The 17,002-nt window shown below is 47.1% G+C and overlaps 1 protein-coding gene across 4 annotated transcripts in view; it reads right to left on the bottom strand.

The window, feature by feature from the left end:
• Positions 1 to 17,002, bottom strand: part of LOC119387147 (arrestin domain-containing protein 4) — a 69,763-nt gene that overhangs the window by 25,888 nt on the left and 26,873 nt on the right. The window contains exons 2-6 of one of the 4 annotated variants that reach the window (XR_007415392.1): positions 10,786 to 10,911; positions 9,649 to 9,872; positions 8,599 to 8,781; positions 7,790 to 7,975; positions 6,378 to 6,862 (exon numbers count right to left, since the gene is read on the bottom strand). Coding sequence is in view for 3 of the 4 variants with exons in the window: in XM_049413386.1 (XP_049269343.1) it covers positions 6,686 to 6,862; positions 7,790 to 7,975; positions 8,599 to 8,781; positions 9,649 to 9,872; positions 10,786 to 10,911 (896 nt within the window). In the remaining variant the exon portion in view is untranslated. Of the gene's footprint in view, positions 1 to 3,623; positions 6,863 to 7,789; positions 7,976 to 8,598; positions 8,782 to 9,648; positions 9,873 to 10,785; positions 10,912 to 17,002 lie in introns of those variants that run through there. The other 3 variants (XM_049413386.1, XM_037654454.2, XM_049413387.1) reach the window with 3 other exon arrangements.

Genomic DNA, 17,002 nt, shown 5'->3' with positions numbered 1-17,002 from the left:
ATCACGATACTCCCTCATGCGAATTCTGAGCGCAGCTTTGTGTTGAGGCAACGCGAACTGTGTTTGAATTTCTGGCTATCCGCATTGGAACATTCGTTACATATTGCCACAGAAACTGCCAGTGCTCGAGTGCTACGCACGCCACTCTGTGCATTGCAGGCGTCATCGACATCCCCGTCACGACAAGCGAGACAGTAGCAGCGCACCCACCAGCCCTGCATGCGCACGAGCTCCGACCGAAGGGCGAGCACGCATGACGGAGGAAGAAAGCGAAGGCCAGTGGCTCGTGATATCGACAGAATCCACGTTCGATGTCTTTCGTCCTCGTTCGCTCTATCGGTTACGCCGACGACGCCAACGGCGATGCCGAACAACGCAGGAACAGACGCCTAAGAGCTGCGCTCTAAAAGCACAGCGCGTATCGTAGAACGTCGTGGACTCGAATAGGCGTGCACAACTCAGTTTCACGATGATTTGGACACGTCTAATTCACTCCATATTCTTCATTAAATTTGTATAACAATGTTCCTGCACAATTTCGCTTTCGCAATTTGTTTAGGAGCGCTAGATTTCACGAATGAACAGCGTGTACATAGCCTCAGCCTTGCGACTGTCGCGCGGGAAGACTATATATGGAGGACGCTGCCGGAGCGGAGGCGTGGCGGTGACGTGAACAGCGTCATCGCCGCGCCGCGACGTCACTGCCCCGCCCATTCGCCAGACTCTCCCCATCGACGGCTCTGATCCGGCGGCGCGGTGCGCGTGCAGTGCGAACGACACTGTGTTTCGGCGACAGGAGCATTCCGGTTGCTGTGGCCGGCGGATTCCCCAGTGTGAATGAGCCATCAGGCCGCTCGCGTGTTTAAAAAATATTCAGTTATAAATTAAGTGCGCGACCGAATGCGCTAAAATTTTGCCAGCTTGTTTGTGAAAGACCAAGGATTAACCGACAGAACACAGATTATGATCGAAAATTGGTGTCATGGCCCCTTTAAAGTTCAACGCTTTTTGAGCATGAACTTTAAACTTTAAAGGGGTAATGGCACCCAATTTTAAAGTTCAACACTTTTTGAGCGTGATCGAATCCCGGCCGCGGCGGCTGCATTTTAGATGGAGGCGAAACTGTTTGAGGCCCGTGTACTTAGATTTAGTTGCACGTTAAAGAACCCCAGGTGGTCGAAATTTCCGGAGCCCTCCAGTACGGCGTATCTCATAATCATATCGTGGTTTTGGGACGTTAAACCCCAGATATTATTTTTTTTAGCATGGTCAGAAAACGCCACCGATTAGTAGTCGAGGCTCCTTAGAACATTATAGCGCAGCTCGCGGCCTGGAATATACAGTTAATTCTCAAAGTCAGCTAAAAATCGCTCCCTCTTCTCTCTACAAATGATACCACATACCCAAATTACTGCGCCATATACCCAAAGTCACCGCCGTTGGCTGATTTGAGCATCGTAAACTGCTTAGTTGCCATGGGCGCCGCGGGATGATGCCACGTGCCCACTCGCGCGCTAGCGATCGCACTGACAAAGCCGGGTGTTCGAAAAAAAAAGGAAAGAAATTTCTCAAGGTCATGACGCGCGCTGGCGAAGGACTGAATCTTCTTGCCCCCTTGTCATCCTCCTCCCTGCGTAGCTTTCACGGCGCTCGCTGTACGAGAGGAGAGAGAAAGCGCTCCGCTCGTACTTGACGGATTCTAAACATTTCTGCGGTATGCGATTCGTGAAGCGTCATGCGCTAACAGTGAGACTATTCCATTATAACTGAGAAAAGTGTTGCAGCGCCCCTTTCTGTAAGGCCATATCAAAGAGGAGATTAAAGCGGGTCACGTGATGAAGCTTAATTAAGGCGGGTGATTCAAAGAGTGGTCTGAAAGGGTTGTCACGTGATGAAACTTACGTAAGGCGGGCGATTCAAACAGTGGATTGAGATGGGAGCTGTTGCCTCTGAAATGGCAGAAGGTAGACTGGGGGGCGGGCCCGTAGCCAGGAATTTTTTTCCGGGGGGGGGGGGGGGGGGGGGAGGGCAATTGCTGAAAGCCTTGACTATTTGAGAAAAACGCCTATTTTCATGTTTTTTTTTTCGATAAAACACCACGTGTCATCAAAAAACGCCAGGCCTGCGCTGAAACCGCAGCACAGTCACAGCGAAAGCTGGAAGAGCGGCGTTTCTAGAGCCCGTTGTAAGATCATTTGGGGCTACAATAGAAGTACACTAGAAAGGTACCCACTACGACATAAATCACAATTTTTGTGAAGTTGGGAAGCACCTACTAAGCCATTATTTGTCATTCTGCGGAGAAGCGAAGCACCAGCTACACGTCTGTAAGGCATTATGTGCACTTTGTTGACGCGACGACTGATGACGATGAAGAATTATGGCTCAGCCCTTTGTAATGGGTTGGAAGCTTTAAACGGCCCATCAGTTACGTAATTTGCATTGGGTGACGCCCGGTTGCTCTTTCCCGCTCCCGTCACGCTGTATAACATACGTTGACGTGGGAGAGAGACGGGGGGGGGGGGGGGGGAAGAACTTTACTGAGAGCCCGAGGAAATGGATCATGCGCTTATGGGCTTCCTTGGCAACCAATACAAGTGCACTTGCGAGGAACCCACTACGCTCTAAATCATTGCAATTTTACTGAAACCCCGAGGAAATGGATCATGCGCTTATGGGCTTCCTTGGCAACCGATACAAGTGCACTTGCGAGGAAACCACTACGCTATAAATCATTGTAATTTTTGAGAAGTAGGGCAGCAGGCACTGTGCCATTTTTCGTCATTCTACGGAGAGCCGTGGTACCTGCTAAACGCATGTAAGGCAATATGCGCACTTTGTTGATGCTGTGCCTGATGACGACCAAGAATTATGGCAGAGCCCTATGTAGTGGGTTGGAAGCATTCAACAACCTACTTCGTTGCGCAATTAGCATTGTGTGACGCCTGATTACAGAATTCGCGTTGTGCGACGCTTGGTGCTTATTTTACTCTTCTACTACGCTATATTGCATATGCTAATGTGGTTCCTTCCCGACATGAAGCCTGTATAGGACCTTTTTGCAAATCAGTTTCAAGCACCGGAATGGCTCAGAGGTTGAATACTGGGCTCCCACGCAGAGGGCCCAGGTTCGAACCTCGTTCCATCCTGGAATTTTTTCTTTAGTTTTTTTTTCTTATTTCGAGCGATACTGGTTACGGACACCCGGCGGCGGCGGCGGCGGACAACTACGGGCGCCAAAAACGGCCGGTGAAATGATCTCATAACAGCTTTCGCTGTAAAATGTCGGAGGGGGCCCGGGCCCCCTCGCCCCCCCCCCCTGGGCCCCACCCTGGCTACGGGCCTGCTGGGGGGTGATAGAAAAAACTTAGGAGAAAGACAAGAGCCCAGGGCAACGCACGCCGACCAGAGCCGTCGACTGTAACTAAAGGCCTGACTTACCTTCAATAAAGAAACAACAAAGAAATGACTTAGTAGTAACTGGGCAAAATGAAAGAGACCTCGAGGGACCGAATGAAATGGCACCAGCTTCGCTGCCCGATGGCTTTCACAGCGTGGATGTGGCTTGATTTTTTTTGTACCTGCTTTCTCATTTCAAGAAAGACATTTTGATACCACAACAATGCACATGTACGTTCTTTATTTTGCACAAATAGAAACAACATAACACAAAAGTCATGTAGCTCATTCGCGTCACACAAATGTCAACTGAGTGAACAAAACCCACGCTATGCCATGGAGCCTTCCGCCCTCTGCGAACTCGACCAACGTTGGGAGTTTCCCGAAACAACCACAAGCTTTGTCCTAAAATGCCCAACTTCATTCGCGCGTGTGCGCTTAGGTTCGCTCAACATTGTTACTCGAATCAATGTCGAGTGTTCTCTTTTTTAAAAAAAAGAAATTTTTATTAATAGTACAAAGCAAGCTTCGAGGGGGTTTGCAACGGTTAGTTTCCTACCTAATTTCACTCTCGAGTTTCCAAACCTCAGTTAACTCAGTTAGGGCCTTATTCTAGTGTCCTCATTACACATATGACTAAGTCTATTGCGTTTGCTCATAATTAAAAAAAAATAAATAAAAGAAAAAACTTTCTTACAACGTTGCTCTGACCTGTAAACGCCGGCGTACTTACCTAGCTTTCATAAGCGTTTAAACGTCCTATACATCTCTAAACTTGTAACCCGCTAACCTGCTTCTACCGTCAAGGATGCGGAACCACGAGGCAACCTTAGCGAGCCTCACAAAATCGCTTCAATCACTATGCGTGTAAAAAAAGCACGCAGAACTCGCATTCGTTTGAGGTGACGTTTAGCAGACAATTTGCTGCTTCATAAAATGGCAGTCATAGCTTTGTGAAGAACACTTATGTGGACCAGAGCGAGAGACCATATTTTTGTTACTCTTACGCGAGCGCGCAGCACTTTCTTAACCTCGTACAACCAACTACATTTCGCATACATTTGTATATAGGCTGGCAGCTCGACTTTTATGCTTGCTTACAAGCAGGCAGTGGCCCCTACAAGTTGTGTAACAGGAACATAAAAGCGCACTCTCAAGCAATGCGTATTTCTAGGTCTGCAAAACGAGAAACAGGCAAGTTTTACCGCTCTCCGAGGCACGGCACGGTAAGCCACGAAACGACGCAAAAATAGAACACGGGTTGTTGCGACGACGCTTCGGTATGTGCGCAACAAATTCACTCGACGCCACATACTCTGAAAGCGCCTGCATGTTTCTAGATGAGAGCTAAGCGATGAAGCGAGTTTACGCAACAATAGAATATTCTCGAAAATTCAACTTTTGGCTTCTTTTCTTGCCCGAGGAATGCTGAAATGCATGAACAAAAAAAAAAAAAGAAATCTGTGACGCCAAGCTGACGTCATGGACTCATATGCTCTAGCATTAAATTCGAGAAGTAGCAGTCTGGTTTTTATTTTGGAACTGTAATATGTGACTTTTTTTGTTTTTTTTTCTTCCGTCTCTGTAATGCAGTTAAAGTTTTGAAAAAGAAAATTATGCTACAGGAATAAATTGGTTCGGTGATTCTCTTTAGCTTCCACGAATAAAACTATGTCCCTTCGGAACAAAACCAAGAATTGCGTGAACTTGTAATTTAACTTCGCATTTGAATTGACGCGCTGCAGAAGCATATACTAGCGAGAAAACAACTTTCTGTGGCGATTCATTGTGTGGTGAGCGTAAAGAAACAAGGCAAAGATTGCACAAACAACGAATGAGAGAAGCTATAAGTCCGTCAGCTTAGCTATGGATCCTCAAACAATTATTGTGTTAGGTACCGCCTCATGTCAGCGCCAGCATATATTTCAAAACGTAACATAAACGTCACTGGAAGGCCGACTGTCGGATATCGTAATTACAAGCCGACTCACGCGCCGTGGTAACAATCTTGTTGTTGAAACAAGTTTGCGCGGAGAACATGTTTTACTACTTCCCATGAGCCGAAGTATTTATGTTAGTAATGACAGAGCAAATTGACTGTAAAAGTAAATGTTCGAAATGCGCTTTACAAAATATGAACAACACAATTTTAGGAAATCGCCCGCTGTACAGAAAAGAAGAAATTGACATATAACTATTCGTTACTGCCACAGAGGCTTGATGATCGCTTTGGCACATATAGCCGGAAACTTTAGTGTCACATAATATACTTTATATAATCTATTGCTGCTTCTTGTCGCGATTATTTAAGGTTTATATACCTAGGCACGCACGCTTGAGAAATTGGAGCGATATTCAGTTCATGCTTTTGTTAATTAAATTACTCTTATTCGTAACGAACACACGCACACATTAACAAGAATATATAGTCCTACATGCTCGCAAAGGTCTAGAATCGATGGATAAAAGCCTTCTTTTCAAACGCCTAAACATGTTAATCCTGCCGTTAAATCCCTACACTTGGGATTCAAAGCTGATATGTGTGAGGTTTCACGAAATGTCATGTTTCTTTGAAGTGCAAGGCGCTGTCGGGTTGGCGCTCTCTGAGAAGCCGAAAAACAGAGATTCCTTATCAGTTTTCGGCAGCGCGCACGACAACCCCGTCTTCAAATTGATCTGATTGAAAAGCGTTGCAAAGCGTAGTAAGCAGCGATACGTGGGAACAGCAGTATCGCAAGCTGGGCACTGTAGGTAACATTACAGCTAACTCCACTTTGGAGACAAAACTCATTTTTTTATTAATGTCATCAGGCTGGCAACAACAAGGATTAACCTAAAATATTCGCTTCCCTGTATTCTCCTTCTCTCTATCTCTCTCTCTCTCTCAATTGCGGAGGAGAGGAGTACAGAGAATTGACTCCGACTTCTCTTTGCCGGACGCTGCGTCGCGCTCCCTCGCGTGTTGCAGAAATGAGCACCTTTCAAATCCTCAAACCACGATCTCTTTGTCAGCACCTGTGTTTGTTAGCGAAGGCTTATAGAGACACAGCGCACATGAAAGGCTGCGCAGATAAGAACGACAATGGGCACCGCGAGCAAATGTCATGGAGCTGACAACAGTTGCCAACGTTGTCTTATCGAGGGACTAAACGATGCTCACACAATTCACATCTGCCGCGGTGACCTTACAGTCTCCCATGGCAACACAGGAGAAGGCGCTGGAGAGAAAGCTATCCAGGGATTCTAAGGAAGCGTATAGACGACCACTCGAGTTGGGAAGCTGCGGCTACGTCTTGAACTTGTCGGTGTTCAGCCAGGGCCTGAAGACGGGCAGCACAGTGGGGTAGTGGGTGCCCTTCTTGCGTTGCAGCGTGCCGTCGCTGTTGCGTATCGGGTAGGTCGCCATCATGATTGGCAACTGCAGGCGGATCTCCTTGCCCGGTCCCTTGGGCGAGATGATGAACTGCGTCCACAAAGCGTCAGAGAGAATGCTAAGTCGACGAAAGGGCGTTGCCTAAAACAACGTATCGCGAAGAGTACCGTTCATAATACGAATTTTGTAGGCCCCGAAACGACACCGCTGTAGGTAAAGTTTCGTTGGCCGAGTTGTGATTTAGCAAAACGGCAAATGGTGAGGATAAACTGCTTCAGGCTGACAACTCACAAGGAAGCTGGCACTCTTGGAGTACGAAAATCACGTGAGTAAGTAAGTAATGCAAATTTGTATCGTGTGCGCTTATCTGAGGAAAAGTGATTGAAGTTTAAGCCACCACTCCGAAGCGTAAAGATCATGAATATAGCTTCGAGATATCTAGCAGATTTGGGCTTAATGACAAAGCTTTTCCGAACATTAAAAAAAAACGCATTATGTAGCGCGACCTCATATATACTACTTAAATCTACGAATTAAATAAGTGGTGAAAAAGTGACATTTTAAAAAGGTGACATTTAGAAACAAATATTTGTCACGTTAGCTCAGTAGCTATGTCGTTGTATTGCTGAACTCGTGGTTACGGGTTCAATACCGGCCGCAGAAGCCGCGTTCCGATGTGGGCTGTATGCAAAGACACTCGTGCATTGCCTACACGTTTCAAGAACACCATGTAGTAAACATTAGTCTGTTGTTTCCAAGTTTGGAATGCTTCACAATTAGATCGTAGTTCCGGCAAAGTACGACCACAGAATGTAGTCCATTTTGATCGCCGTGTGTTGTGAATTCGCAGTGCCATTTACTCGCATAATACTTTCACTCTCGTCAGACGGTCGCAACACAGTTACCACGCTGCCTGACGCTAAATCGCCCGTTTATATATATTACGCAATATGCACAACACATAACAGTCGACTATAATGTTTATAGAACAACGGTACACGTGTGTATATCACTCACGTATACGTCGTACTGGATCCGTATGAGGTGGCAGCCGCGCAGGTTCGTGGGCGGTATGGGCGGGATGTAGAGCATCTCGTTCCGCCACTGGTCCGTGGTGCCGGCCTCGATGCGTCCTTTCTCCAGGAAGGCCAGCTCGCGCGTCTCAGCCTGCACGACCTTGTTCTTGGCCGTGTACTGGATCGTCTGCGAACACAATGGCGTACGTGACAGCCGCTGTCTCTCCACCCCACTGCACGCCTAGACGTCCACACGGACAAACGGTAGGAGTCATTCGAGCGAGAAATAACAGGCCGCCTTCGGACCAGTGATCGAAATGGGTCTCCGAGCATGTGGGGCTGGGCATAAGAAGCTTTCGCGTAACAGGCGTATCGCTTCACTGCTTCCGTCACTTTGATATTAGTCGTACCGCGAGCGCCAGCTATAGCTACAAGGCTTTATCTTCCGGAAAAGAACTTTCAGTGTAGTTAGCGGTGGCAAGAGCTTTCGTACCCGGAAGAAGTTTCCGCGAGGTTTTGGGACAGTTAACCGTGACAGGATTGGTGAGTGGGTGTTTACGCCGGTGAGTATAGAAGAGCTTTATCGTAAAAAAAGAGCTTCGGATGTTTCGGTCTTTGGCCGAAACATCCGAAGTTGTACAGGTGTAACAACTGCATGTGCATGATCTAACGACATTGGCGTAGCCAGTGGGGTTGGAGGTTCAAGCGCTCAAAAACTGATTGAACGCAAGCAAGCACGTGCCGCCGAAGCGCTGAAGAGCTGCGGACCAAGGCTGGGCGTAGATATTGGCATGCGCACACATCCCATACCTCGGTGAGCACGGCCCTGGTCTTGCGTATGGTGACGCGCGTGTTGTTCTCGATGCTGGCGAAGATGCAGATGCTCTCGCCCGGCACGTAGCCGCCCTTGTCGAGCCTCACGCGGCACGACAGCCGGCCCGACGAGAAGCACGCCATGCCGAGGCTCTCTTCCACCTCGCAGTGGAACGGTTGCTGCGTGTGCAAGCGGTGATGACAACACAGTATTGGCCAATGTGTATACAGCGCGCAGGAGTGAGAGACCGACAGAAGATGGGCACCTCGAGATAATAGACAGTATTTTAAGACGACACATGTTTGCTAAAACCCTACAGTAAATATTATCAAAATGACGAAGGAGAGAGAGCGAGAGAGAAAAGCAAGGAAAGACAGGGAGGTTAACCAGACGCACGCCCGGTTCGCTACCCTGCACTGGGGGAGAGGGATAAGGAGCGAAATGAGAAAGAGAGACAGAATCACGCGCACACTTAGGTGAGCACATCTAGTCTACAGGCGTTCACACAGATCTGAAGATCCATGATAATGTACGTCAGAATGAAAAATCGAGGCAAGCAATAAACGTATATCAGGAAGAAAGCTTTGTGACTGAGAAAGACATTGCTCCACATTGTCTAATAATTGGCCGGTAGGGGCCGAAGTTTCCTTTGTCTTCGATTGTGAGGAAGTCGATTGTCAGGAAGTCCCCTTTGCAACGTTTTGAATGGCGCATAGCCTTCTTTAAATCATTAATGTTTTGTCTTTAGACTATAGCATTTTACTGTGTGTTAAATATTTGGGCTATGTTTCACATTTAGCCTGCCATTGCTCAGCACGTGGCGAAATACCTGACACACTACGAATCTCGTCACGTGAAGTTTAACTGCGAAAGATTCGACAACGTAAGGCCGACAGGCCATGTGGTTTCGAACAAAGGTAGTAAGCGTTGCGCGAGAACATTTGTTCAGAAGCTACTCGAACTAAGCTGAAGATTGCGGGTAAGAAGGGCTGAACATTGATAGTTGAAATGATAGCGCGATAAAAGTGGCACGAAAGGCTATGTACCGTAAGCAAGTTTGGCTCGAGGTTCAAGTCGATGGGGCTCATGACGATGAAGACCTGCTGGTTCTTGTGCGTCAGCCCGCTGGGCTCCTTGAGAGCAGCCTTGCAAAAGTATTGGACCCAGCCGTGCTTGCCCAGGAAAGTAGAGGGAAGTCCCAGAGGAAGGCCCAGCTTGAACGGGAACGAGTGCACGCCCGGAGAGAGGAACACCACTCGAGCAGGTGAGCCTGAGTGCGCGTGTTGTAATGCTCAATGAAAATACGCGAGGTTCACGCGTCCTCCGAAGCTTATCTAACGCAGAATGGTCAATTTACGCGACTCTGCTTGAAAACAATCTCTTTGCATGTGGAACAACGTTGCTTTGGTTACATTACACTTTACGTGTTAGAAAATGACTTTCTTTGTTGTCTATGTTCTTGTCATCTGTACTCCTGTCAACGCGGAAATATTGTGCAAACCGTGGTGCGGGTGCTATAAGGAACACCACTGTTAAAAACAAGGGCTCGGCATTACTTGTGTGCACTTGCATCCTTACAAGTATACGCGAAAATATCTGTGCTATGTTGTTTATGCATAAAGATTCGGTAAATGTGATCTCTTCATAGCCCGGAGTCGAACCCGCGACTTCAGTATCACTATCGGGAGCTTCTACAGACATGTGGATGTTGATCTTCGAGGCACAAATCTAAACTCCATCATAAGTCAGCAACACAAGAAAAAAATTAAAAAAAAGCAATGAAAATAATAAAAGGTTTCCAATTTTGGGCTCTTGGGAAGTTAGCTCACTGCACTGTGAGTCCCCTTGATGTCATTTTGCTTACAAAAAATTACAGCCGAATTAATTACTAATTTGCGTTTCCACTCCTGCTCACTCCACAGCTGCTTCCGCAACAGTGTGGCTGCTGCCGCCAAATTAAAGTGCTGTTCAGTTCACCGATACGCCTCGAGGGGGTTTTCTCGGCGTGTTCACGCGGCGCAGAATGTGTCAGTATCGGCAAAGTGCTCCCGTATAATGCGCACCTTTCGTCGGCGCACTGTAATTGTGCGTCCAGGTATGCACTGAAACTGGGTCACCGCGCGTGCGCGCGCGCAGTTTAGTGGCACGGTGAAGCGTCTTTATTGTTTTCTGCATGCGCTCACCTTTGGGCGTGTTCTCGCCGAGCAGCCTCATGCGGAAGTCGATGTAGTTCTCCCGGTCGGACGTGTTCACTTTGGACTTGTCCGTGAGTCGCACCACGCCTTCTCCGACGATGTGGAAGTACAGGCCTGTCACGATGGTGAGAGAGAGAGAGAGAGTGAAAGAGAGTGAGGGGGATTAAATTTAGGAGATAAACGTACACGCCACACGCAACAAACCATGCAGGTATACAGTACTCACGAACTGAAACGCAACATCCTTTTTTTGTTTTTGTTTTAAGTATAACGACTGCTACAAGCAATTGCTCGTGATAATCGCGTCATGTCACTCCAAAATGTGGCCGCTAAAGGAACTGTTGGCTCTGATATAAGCGTTCGACTCAAAATTACGCCGATATGACACTTTGATAAGCACTTTGGGACCCTCGTCTGCATACTACTAACCATGTACCTTTGTATTTGAAAGTACGTGCATTACTTAGCCCTAACTTTACGCGTTTCAATCCGCTGTGAAGAGTACCATATGCGTAATTAAAGAATAGACAGTAAGTACACGTTCCATGTCTTAGTTTTAAAACTCTCCAAACTGTGTGTGCCTGACAAGTTTAGAAATAGTAAAGTAACCCGTCGTGGTAGCTAAGCAGGTAAAGTGTCGCGTTGCCATGCTCGAGGACGCGGGTTCGATTCTCAAACAGGTGAGCTTATATTTAGGTACATGTTAATAAACCCCAGATGCTGAAAATTAGTCCGGAGTCTCCGAATACGGCATGCCTCAATCATTCCGCGGTTCTGGCACTGGCACGTAATACCATTTGAAGTTGTTATTAGATATAGTAAAGCGTCAATCTGGCGTGAATCGATAGTTCCCCTACAAGAGCGTCGTCATCTGTGAAGATAGGTTTCCACTCTATAGCTTCTCGTGGTGTCGATGAATTTAGCGAGTTCTGGCCGAGGCTATATAGAAAGCTCTACCCTAATAAAATAGTTCGCAGTTTAAAGCGAAAATATGTCCCCCCTGGCAGTTTATGTTTCCATCTTCTTCATCAAGGAAACAAGAAAGAAGGGACGAGGAAGGACGCAATGTTGTGAAGTCTCTGGCGCTACAATTACGTAAATGGTGCCGCGCTGCTTCGCACGACAAATCTAAATGGAAACATTGACCGCACCCTTGGACTTCACTTCGTCCTCTTATAACTAGGAGGGGGCCACGCTTCTTGGCACTTCAGCGCTACTGTAATAGTATAAGCAGACTACCCAAACAATAGGGGAAGAGGGGCGTGTTGTATACCCTCCCCCACTGTAATGTCTATTACTGCAGTGGGTAATGACATGAAAACAATAAAGTATTGTGTATGTGGACGGACTGGCCATAGCCAAAAACTCACTGGGTCTTTTACGCATTCGCCTAAGACGACTCGGAGGCTAAAGCTATCTTCTTTCTCGTCTCAGTCAATGTATATGGATCCTCCCCCGACCCCCTCCGGAACTTTTCTGCACCTAAAGTGGTTTTGCACTGCCTCCAGAATCGGAGGCATTGTAATCTTTCTACAGCTCACCTGGCTTTGCACTGCCTCCGTGATCGACCCACCCTAAACTAAGCGGCGAAGTAATGCGATGACGTCCTTATGTGACGTCACGAGATGTGACGCCGTGATGATGTCGCAAATTTTGGCGATCTGTGACGTAACGATGACGTCACTCGTGTTGACGCCGACGGTCAATATTCTCGTTTGATGAGGCATCTAAGGCTTTTGGCTTAATAAACCTGTTCCGCAACTTTCGTCTGTTCTCTAACAATGGTGGCAAAGATGGCATGAATTTCAGCATCAAACCGCAGCAGGCATAATATACAACGCCCAAGGATCAGACACCGATCTGCCACCGTCCCCTGACCGCCGACCATTCGTCGGGCGCAGGACGGAATTCTGCAGCACGACAGATAACGTTGCTCTCTAACATTGCTATCTAGCTTAAACGGTTTGAAGCCTTTACGAGAGTGAAAAAGATGGACGAACAAAGCAAGACCTACGTGCTTATCACGATAATTGGTGACGGCGCGTAAAGCACCTTGCGGAACTTGACACTTCCGTAGGCTCTTGAACAGAAAACGTATCAAGAGATAAAACAGACGCTACTGAGCCATTACGCGCCGAAGCGGTCGATATACCACGGAGCGTTATATCATCAATAAACGCACGCAGGCATACTGGGAGGCAGCTGACAACTTCATCGTAGAATTGAGACGTTCGGCAACGAACTGCTCGTTTGGAACGTTTTTAACTGAGGCACTCAGAGACCAGCTTCTCGTGGATGTGCGCAGCGAGGTTATTCGGTGCAAGCTTTTGGCCGCTGAAGGCAAGAGCCTAACATGAGATAAATTGTGTGTTATCGCCACGTCCATGGAAGCCACGGAAAACCACGCAACGGAGTTGTTACCGGGACCAGGCGTGACCCGAGAACAGGAGGACGACGTCAAGTGGCAACGCGATGACAGTGAAGCTACTACAGTCGACCAGTGACTGTCGGCGACGTAGGACGATGGCTGCAAGGAGAGAGAGAGAGATAAAAGCGAAGGAAAGGCAGGGAGGTTAACCAGGTTGTACCCGGTTTGCTACCCTACACGGGGGGAGGGGGAAGGGGAGAAAAAAAGAATAGAGATAGCGAGGAGGAAAGAGGGAACAAGTAATACGCGCACACACATCAGTGTTCATCGCATACACAAAGGGTCCTGCCACAAGGGCAGGAGAACGTTTTGCTTCGTTGTAGGGGTCGCCATCACCAGCAAAGACGGTCGGCACATCAAGGCAAGGGGCTACAATTGTTCTCGAACGGAACACTTAGCTAGTATGTGATCTACAAGGCCAAGAAATTTCGCAGGATAGACGATGTGCCTATAGTTCACAACTGCATGCCTCAAGAGAAATAATTTAACGGTACAAAGTTGATATAGGCGTAAATGGGCACACCATTGACACGGAAATAGACACAGACTCAGTGGTGTCTAGTATTCCTAAAGATGAATTGGTGAAATATTCGGAACATCTGCCATATCAGCCTGAGTAGTTTTGCTTACGGACATACGATGACTCAAGTGTTCCACCGGGGGGTAGTGTCACTGTAGCTGTAACTCATGAAAGCAAATCTGTTAGATTGCCGCTCGTAAAAGCTTCTTTATGTTATGTGTGCGAACCTATCAGCCGACACCATAAACCTGTTCCACAGCTGTCGTCTGTCCATAACACATGCGTTTTCCTGGTTTGTAAGCAAAACATGCAAAATCAGGCATCTGACTCATAGCCTCCTATTAAACATATTGATGTTCTATTCATCATATGAACGTGCCTACATCGTGAACGACACTTTGCCCGAACCGTGGTGCGTTCCGCCAACGTAATCGTGATTTGGTGCCGGTATATCGTAGCTCTTCGTATAAGTCGTTCCTACAGCGTCCCCATAGTTCATCAGCGGCCCTTTAAGGAAATCCATAAGATACCAGCTCATAGCGCACCAGTCTCACGGCATGATAAGAGGGTACGCGTGACGCACCGCTCACCGTAAAGCACCCGTTTGAAAACCGCAGTACTTAGGACCAAATTAGGTCATCGATAAAAAAACGTCACGTGTTTTATAGTTACGGGTGGTGGCGCAGAAACCAATGCAGAAATTGTGAAACGCTTTCATGCCAAATATCTGCCGCCCATACCTGCGCAGCGTGGTTCTGTTTGAAGACCCCACACGATGGCGACACTTAGACTCTCGTTTGAAATCGGCCACACATAACTTCAAGAAATGTGACTCACGGAGAAGAGGCGTTTCGAATGTCATTTACGGATCTAGCGGTTCTGCGAAAGGAAGGAAGGCGAAAGCGATGTGGGTTCTAAGGAAGGAATTGTGGTGTGACTGCAAGAATGAAAAACCTACAGCCCCACATCGTCATACGGCCACGTAAGTAAAACTTGCCTTTATACAGTTCGCAAGAGGAAGTTCAATAAACGTCCAAGCTGATAAATAGGAAAAACCAAGCCCAAGTGGCATCGAAAAATGCCTCGCAGAGATAAAGCATAAGCGCCACTCCCAGCTTCCTGCTATGCCATATATACATACGCCTTCTCGGCACCATTCTACGTTTCACCGCTCAATCTTCCGGAGTTTAAATTTGGCTTTATCGGTGGCTCACCGAACGGCTGCTCATCGTGGCGTTTTAACGCGGCGCATGCGCTCCGAATTTTAAGTAATATTTTCCCCACTGATTGCGGAAAAGGGGGAGATCGAGAGAGCGAGAGAGAGAAATGTAATGCGGAAAGGCAAGGAGGTTAACCAGGAAACAAATATTTGGTTTGCTACCCTGCACTGGGGAAGGGGTAAGGGGAGACAGAAAAGTAAGAAAGAGAGGAATGGGATAGGGAGGGAGGGAAGCACAAACACACACATACACCGGAGTCTCACAATCGTTCAACGAGGAGGGTCGCTCGCAGAAACTTCAACAGCGCCTTCGTTGCTTTCCGGCGTGAAGCTCGATCTTTCCGACATTCCAAGATTGAATGCTCAGAAAGCGGCTGGTCGTCGAGGCGAGCAAACACTGCTGTGAGGGACTGTCTCTGAGAGCTGTACTGAGAATTGGAGATGAAAGTATGGGGACAGTTGGTGCGCATTGAAGATTTGAGACACGTATAATTAGTGGCAGTAAGGCGTGGTATGACCATAGGTGGGCAAAAAATGTGGAGCTCACTCATACTCGATCACTCATGAAATATATTTTGCCCTTAGAGCTCACTCGGACTCTGGCTCAGCACATGTTCCTCAACCGGACTCACTCGGACTCAGACTCACTAAAATTTTAATCAGCCTGCCTCACTCGGACTCAAGCTCACCAAAATATTACGCATTCGGATTCACTAAAACTGAGACTCACGGCTCTATCGTAATCTGAGTGAGTCTGAGTGAGTCAACTCATGAGTCCGTTAGAGCATAATTAGCTTTTTCAACCATGGTGTCAAAGCCAATATGTGGCATAAATGGTCCTCTACTTGGCGCCTTTTGATCTCGTACCTTCAAATATGAGTTATCAGTGGTTACAATCCAGTAAGGGCATTTTTATTGAAATAGATGACTCACACGACATATTTTTATCAAGAACTACCTGTGAAAGAGATTGCGGGGGGGGGGGGGGGTGTCACCTGCCCCCGCCCCCTTCGTAACTCACGCCTTTGATCGATAAATATTGAGCTGGCGTATGAACACGAGTGTTTTGAAGTATGTGTGACTCGACGGAAGTGTAAACGTGAGCCTACATAAGGCTGATATTAATGCTGAAGTTGTTTAGATAGAACCATAGGTCGGCAAGAAAGTGCGGAGCTCACTCAGACTCACTCCAAAAATATATTTTGCGCTTATGGCTCACTAGAAGTACACCTTTTGGGAATACAAAATATTTGTTTTGTCATTTTTTCTGAGTTTGGGCATATATGGGTTAATAAACTTTAGTTGTAAGTCCAGTCTTGTCCTATGCATCTCTTCTTCTTGTGTTCGCGTTGTTACGAGCTGGAACCCTTCACTTTGTCATCATGTACCAGCTGGCCCAGAAAACTACACTGCTAGAGTGTGATACTGAACTGGGTGAAGTGGTTAGACTTGCCTTATAACAACAAATAGCCTTGTTCAAAATGTGATCAACCTTTATGTGCAGGTTGCCTCTTATTGACTGACAAGAAATTACTGAGGTAACATTATATGTCTTATTTGCCTCGCGCGGCGTTTGCGCGGTCTGTCCCTATGGTTAATGCAGGCCCCAAGTTGTGCGCTCAGAAACTTGTGCTCATGCGGAAGCACCATGGAATTTCTAAGTCAAAATCAATAAAAACGGTCTTTAGGCTCACAGATCCTCTTCCTTGAAGCTATAATAAGTGTCGTTTCCTATATTCTTATAGAACGACCGTTCGATAATGGGGAACAGCGAATTTCTCGTATCAAATATTAATTAAGCAAACAGCAATGTATATTTCATTTGCATCTGAGATAACGAATGTTAGCACACCATTAGTTTAAGGGCTTGTACAAATCGGTCATTTCGGTCATATAAAGCAGGTTGCGTACAATGTCGCAAATAAATGACCGTCGTGAATGCTCGCCTACGCTTTTGAAGAATATAAAAGCGCAGACAGGTGTCCTACGCGAAAGCGCCGGGTATGCGCTCAACCGCAATTCATATAAAATCACTCGA

Source organism: Rhipicephalus sanguineus, chromosome 3, assembly GCF_013339695.2.
Source record: "Rhipicephalus sanguineus isolate Rsan-2018 chromosome 3, BIME_Rsan_1.4, whole genome shotgun sequence".
NCBI classification, from domain to species: domain Eukaryota; kingdom Metazoa; phylum Arthropoda; class Arachnida; order Ixodida; family Ixodidae; genus Rhipicephalus; species Rhipicephalus sanguineus.
This window is presented reverse-complemented; position numbering and strand designations above follow the sequence as displayed.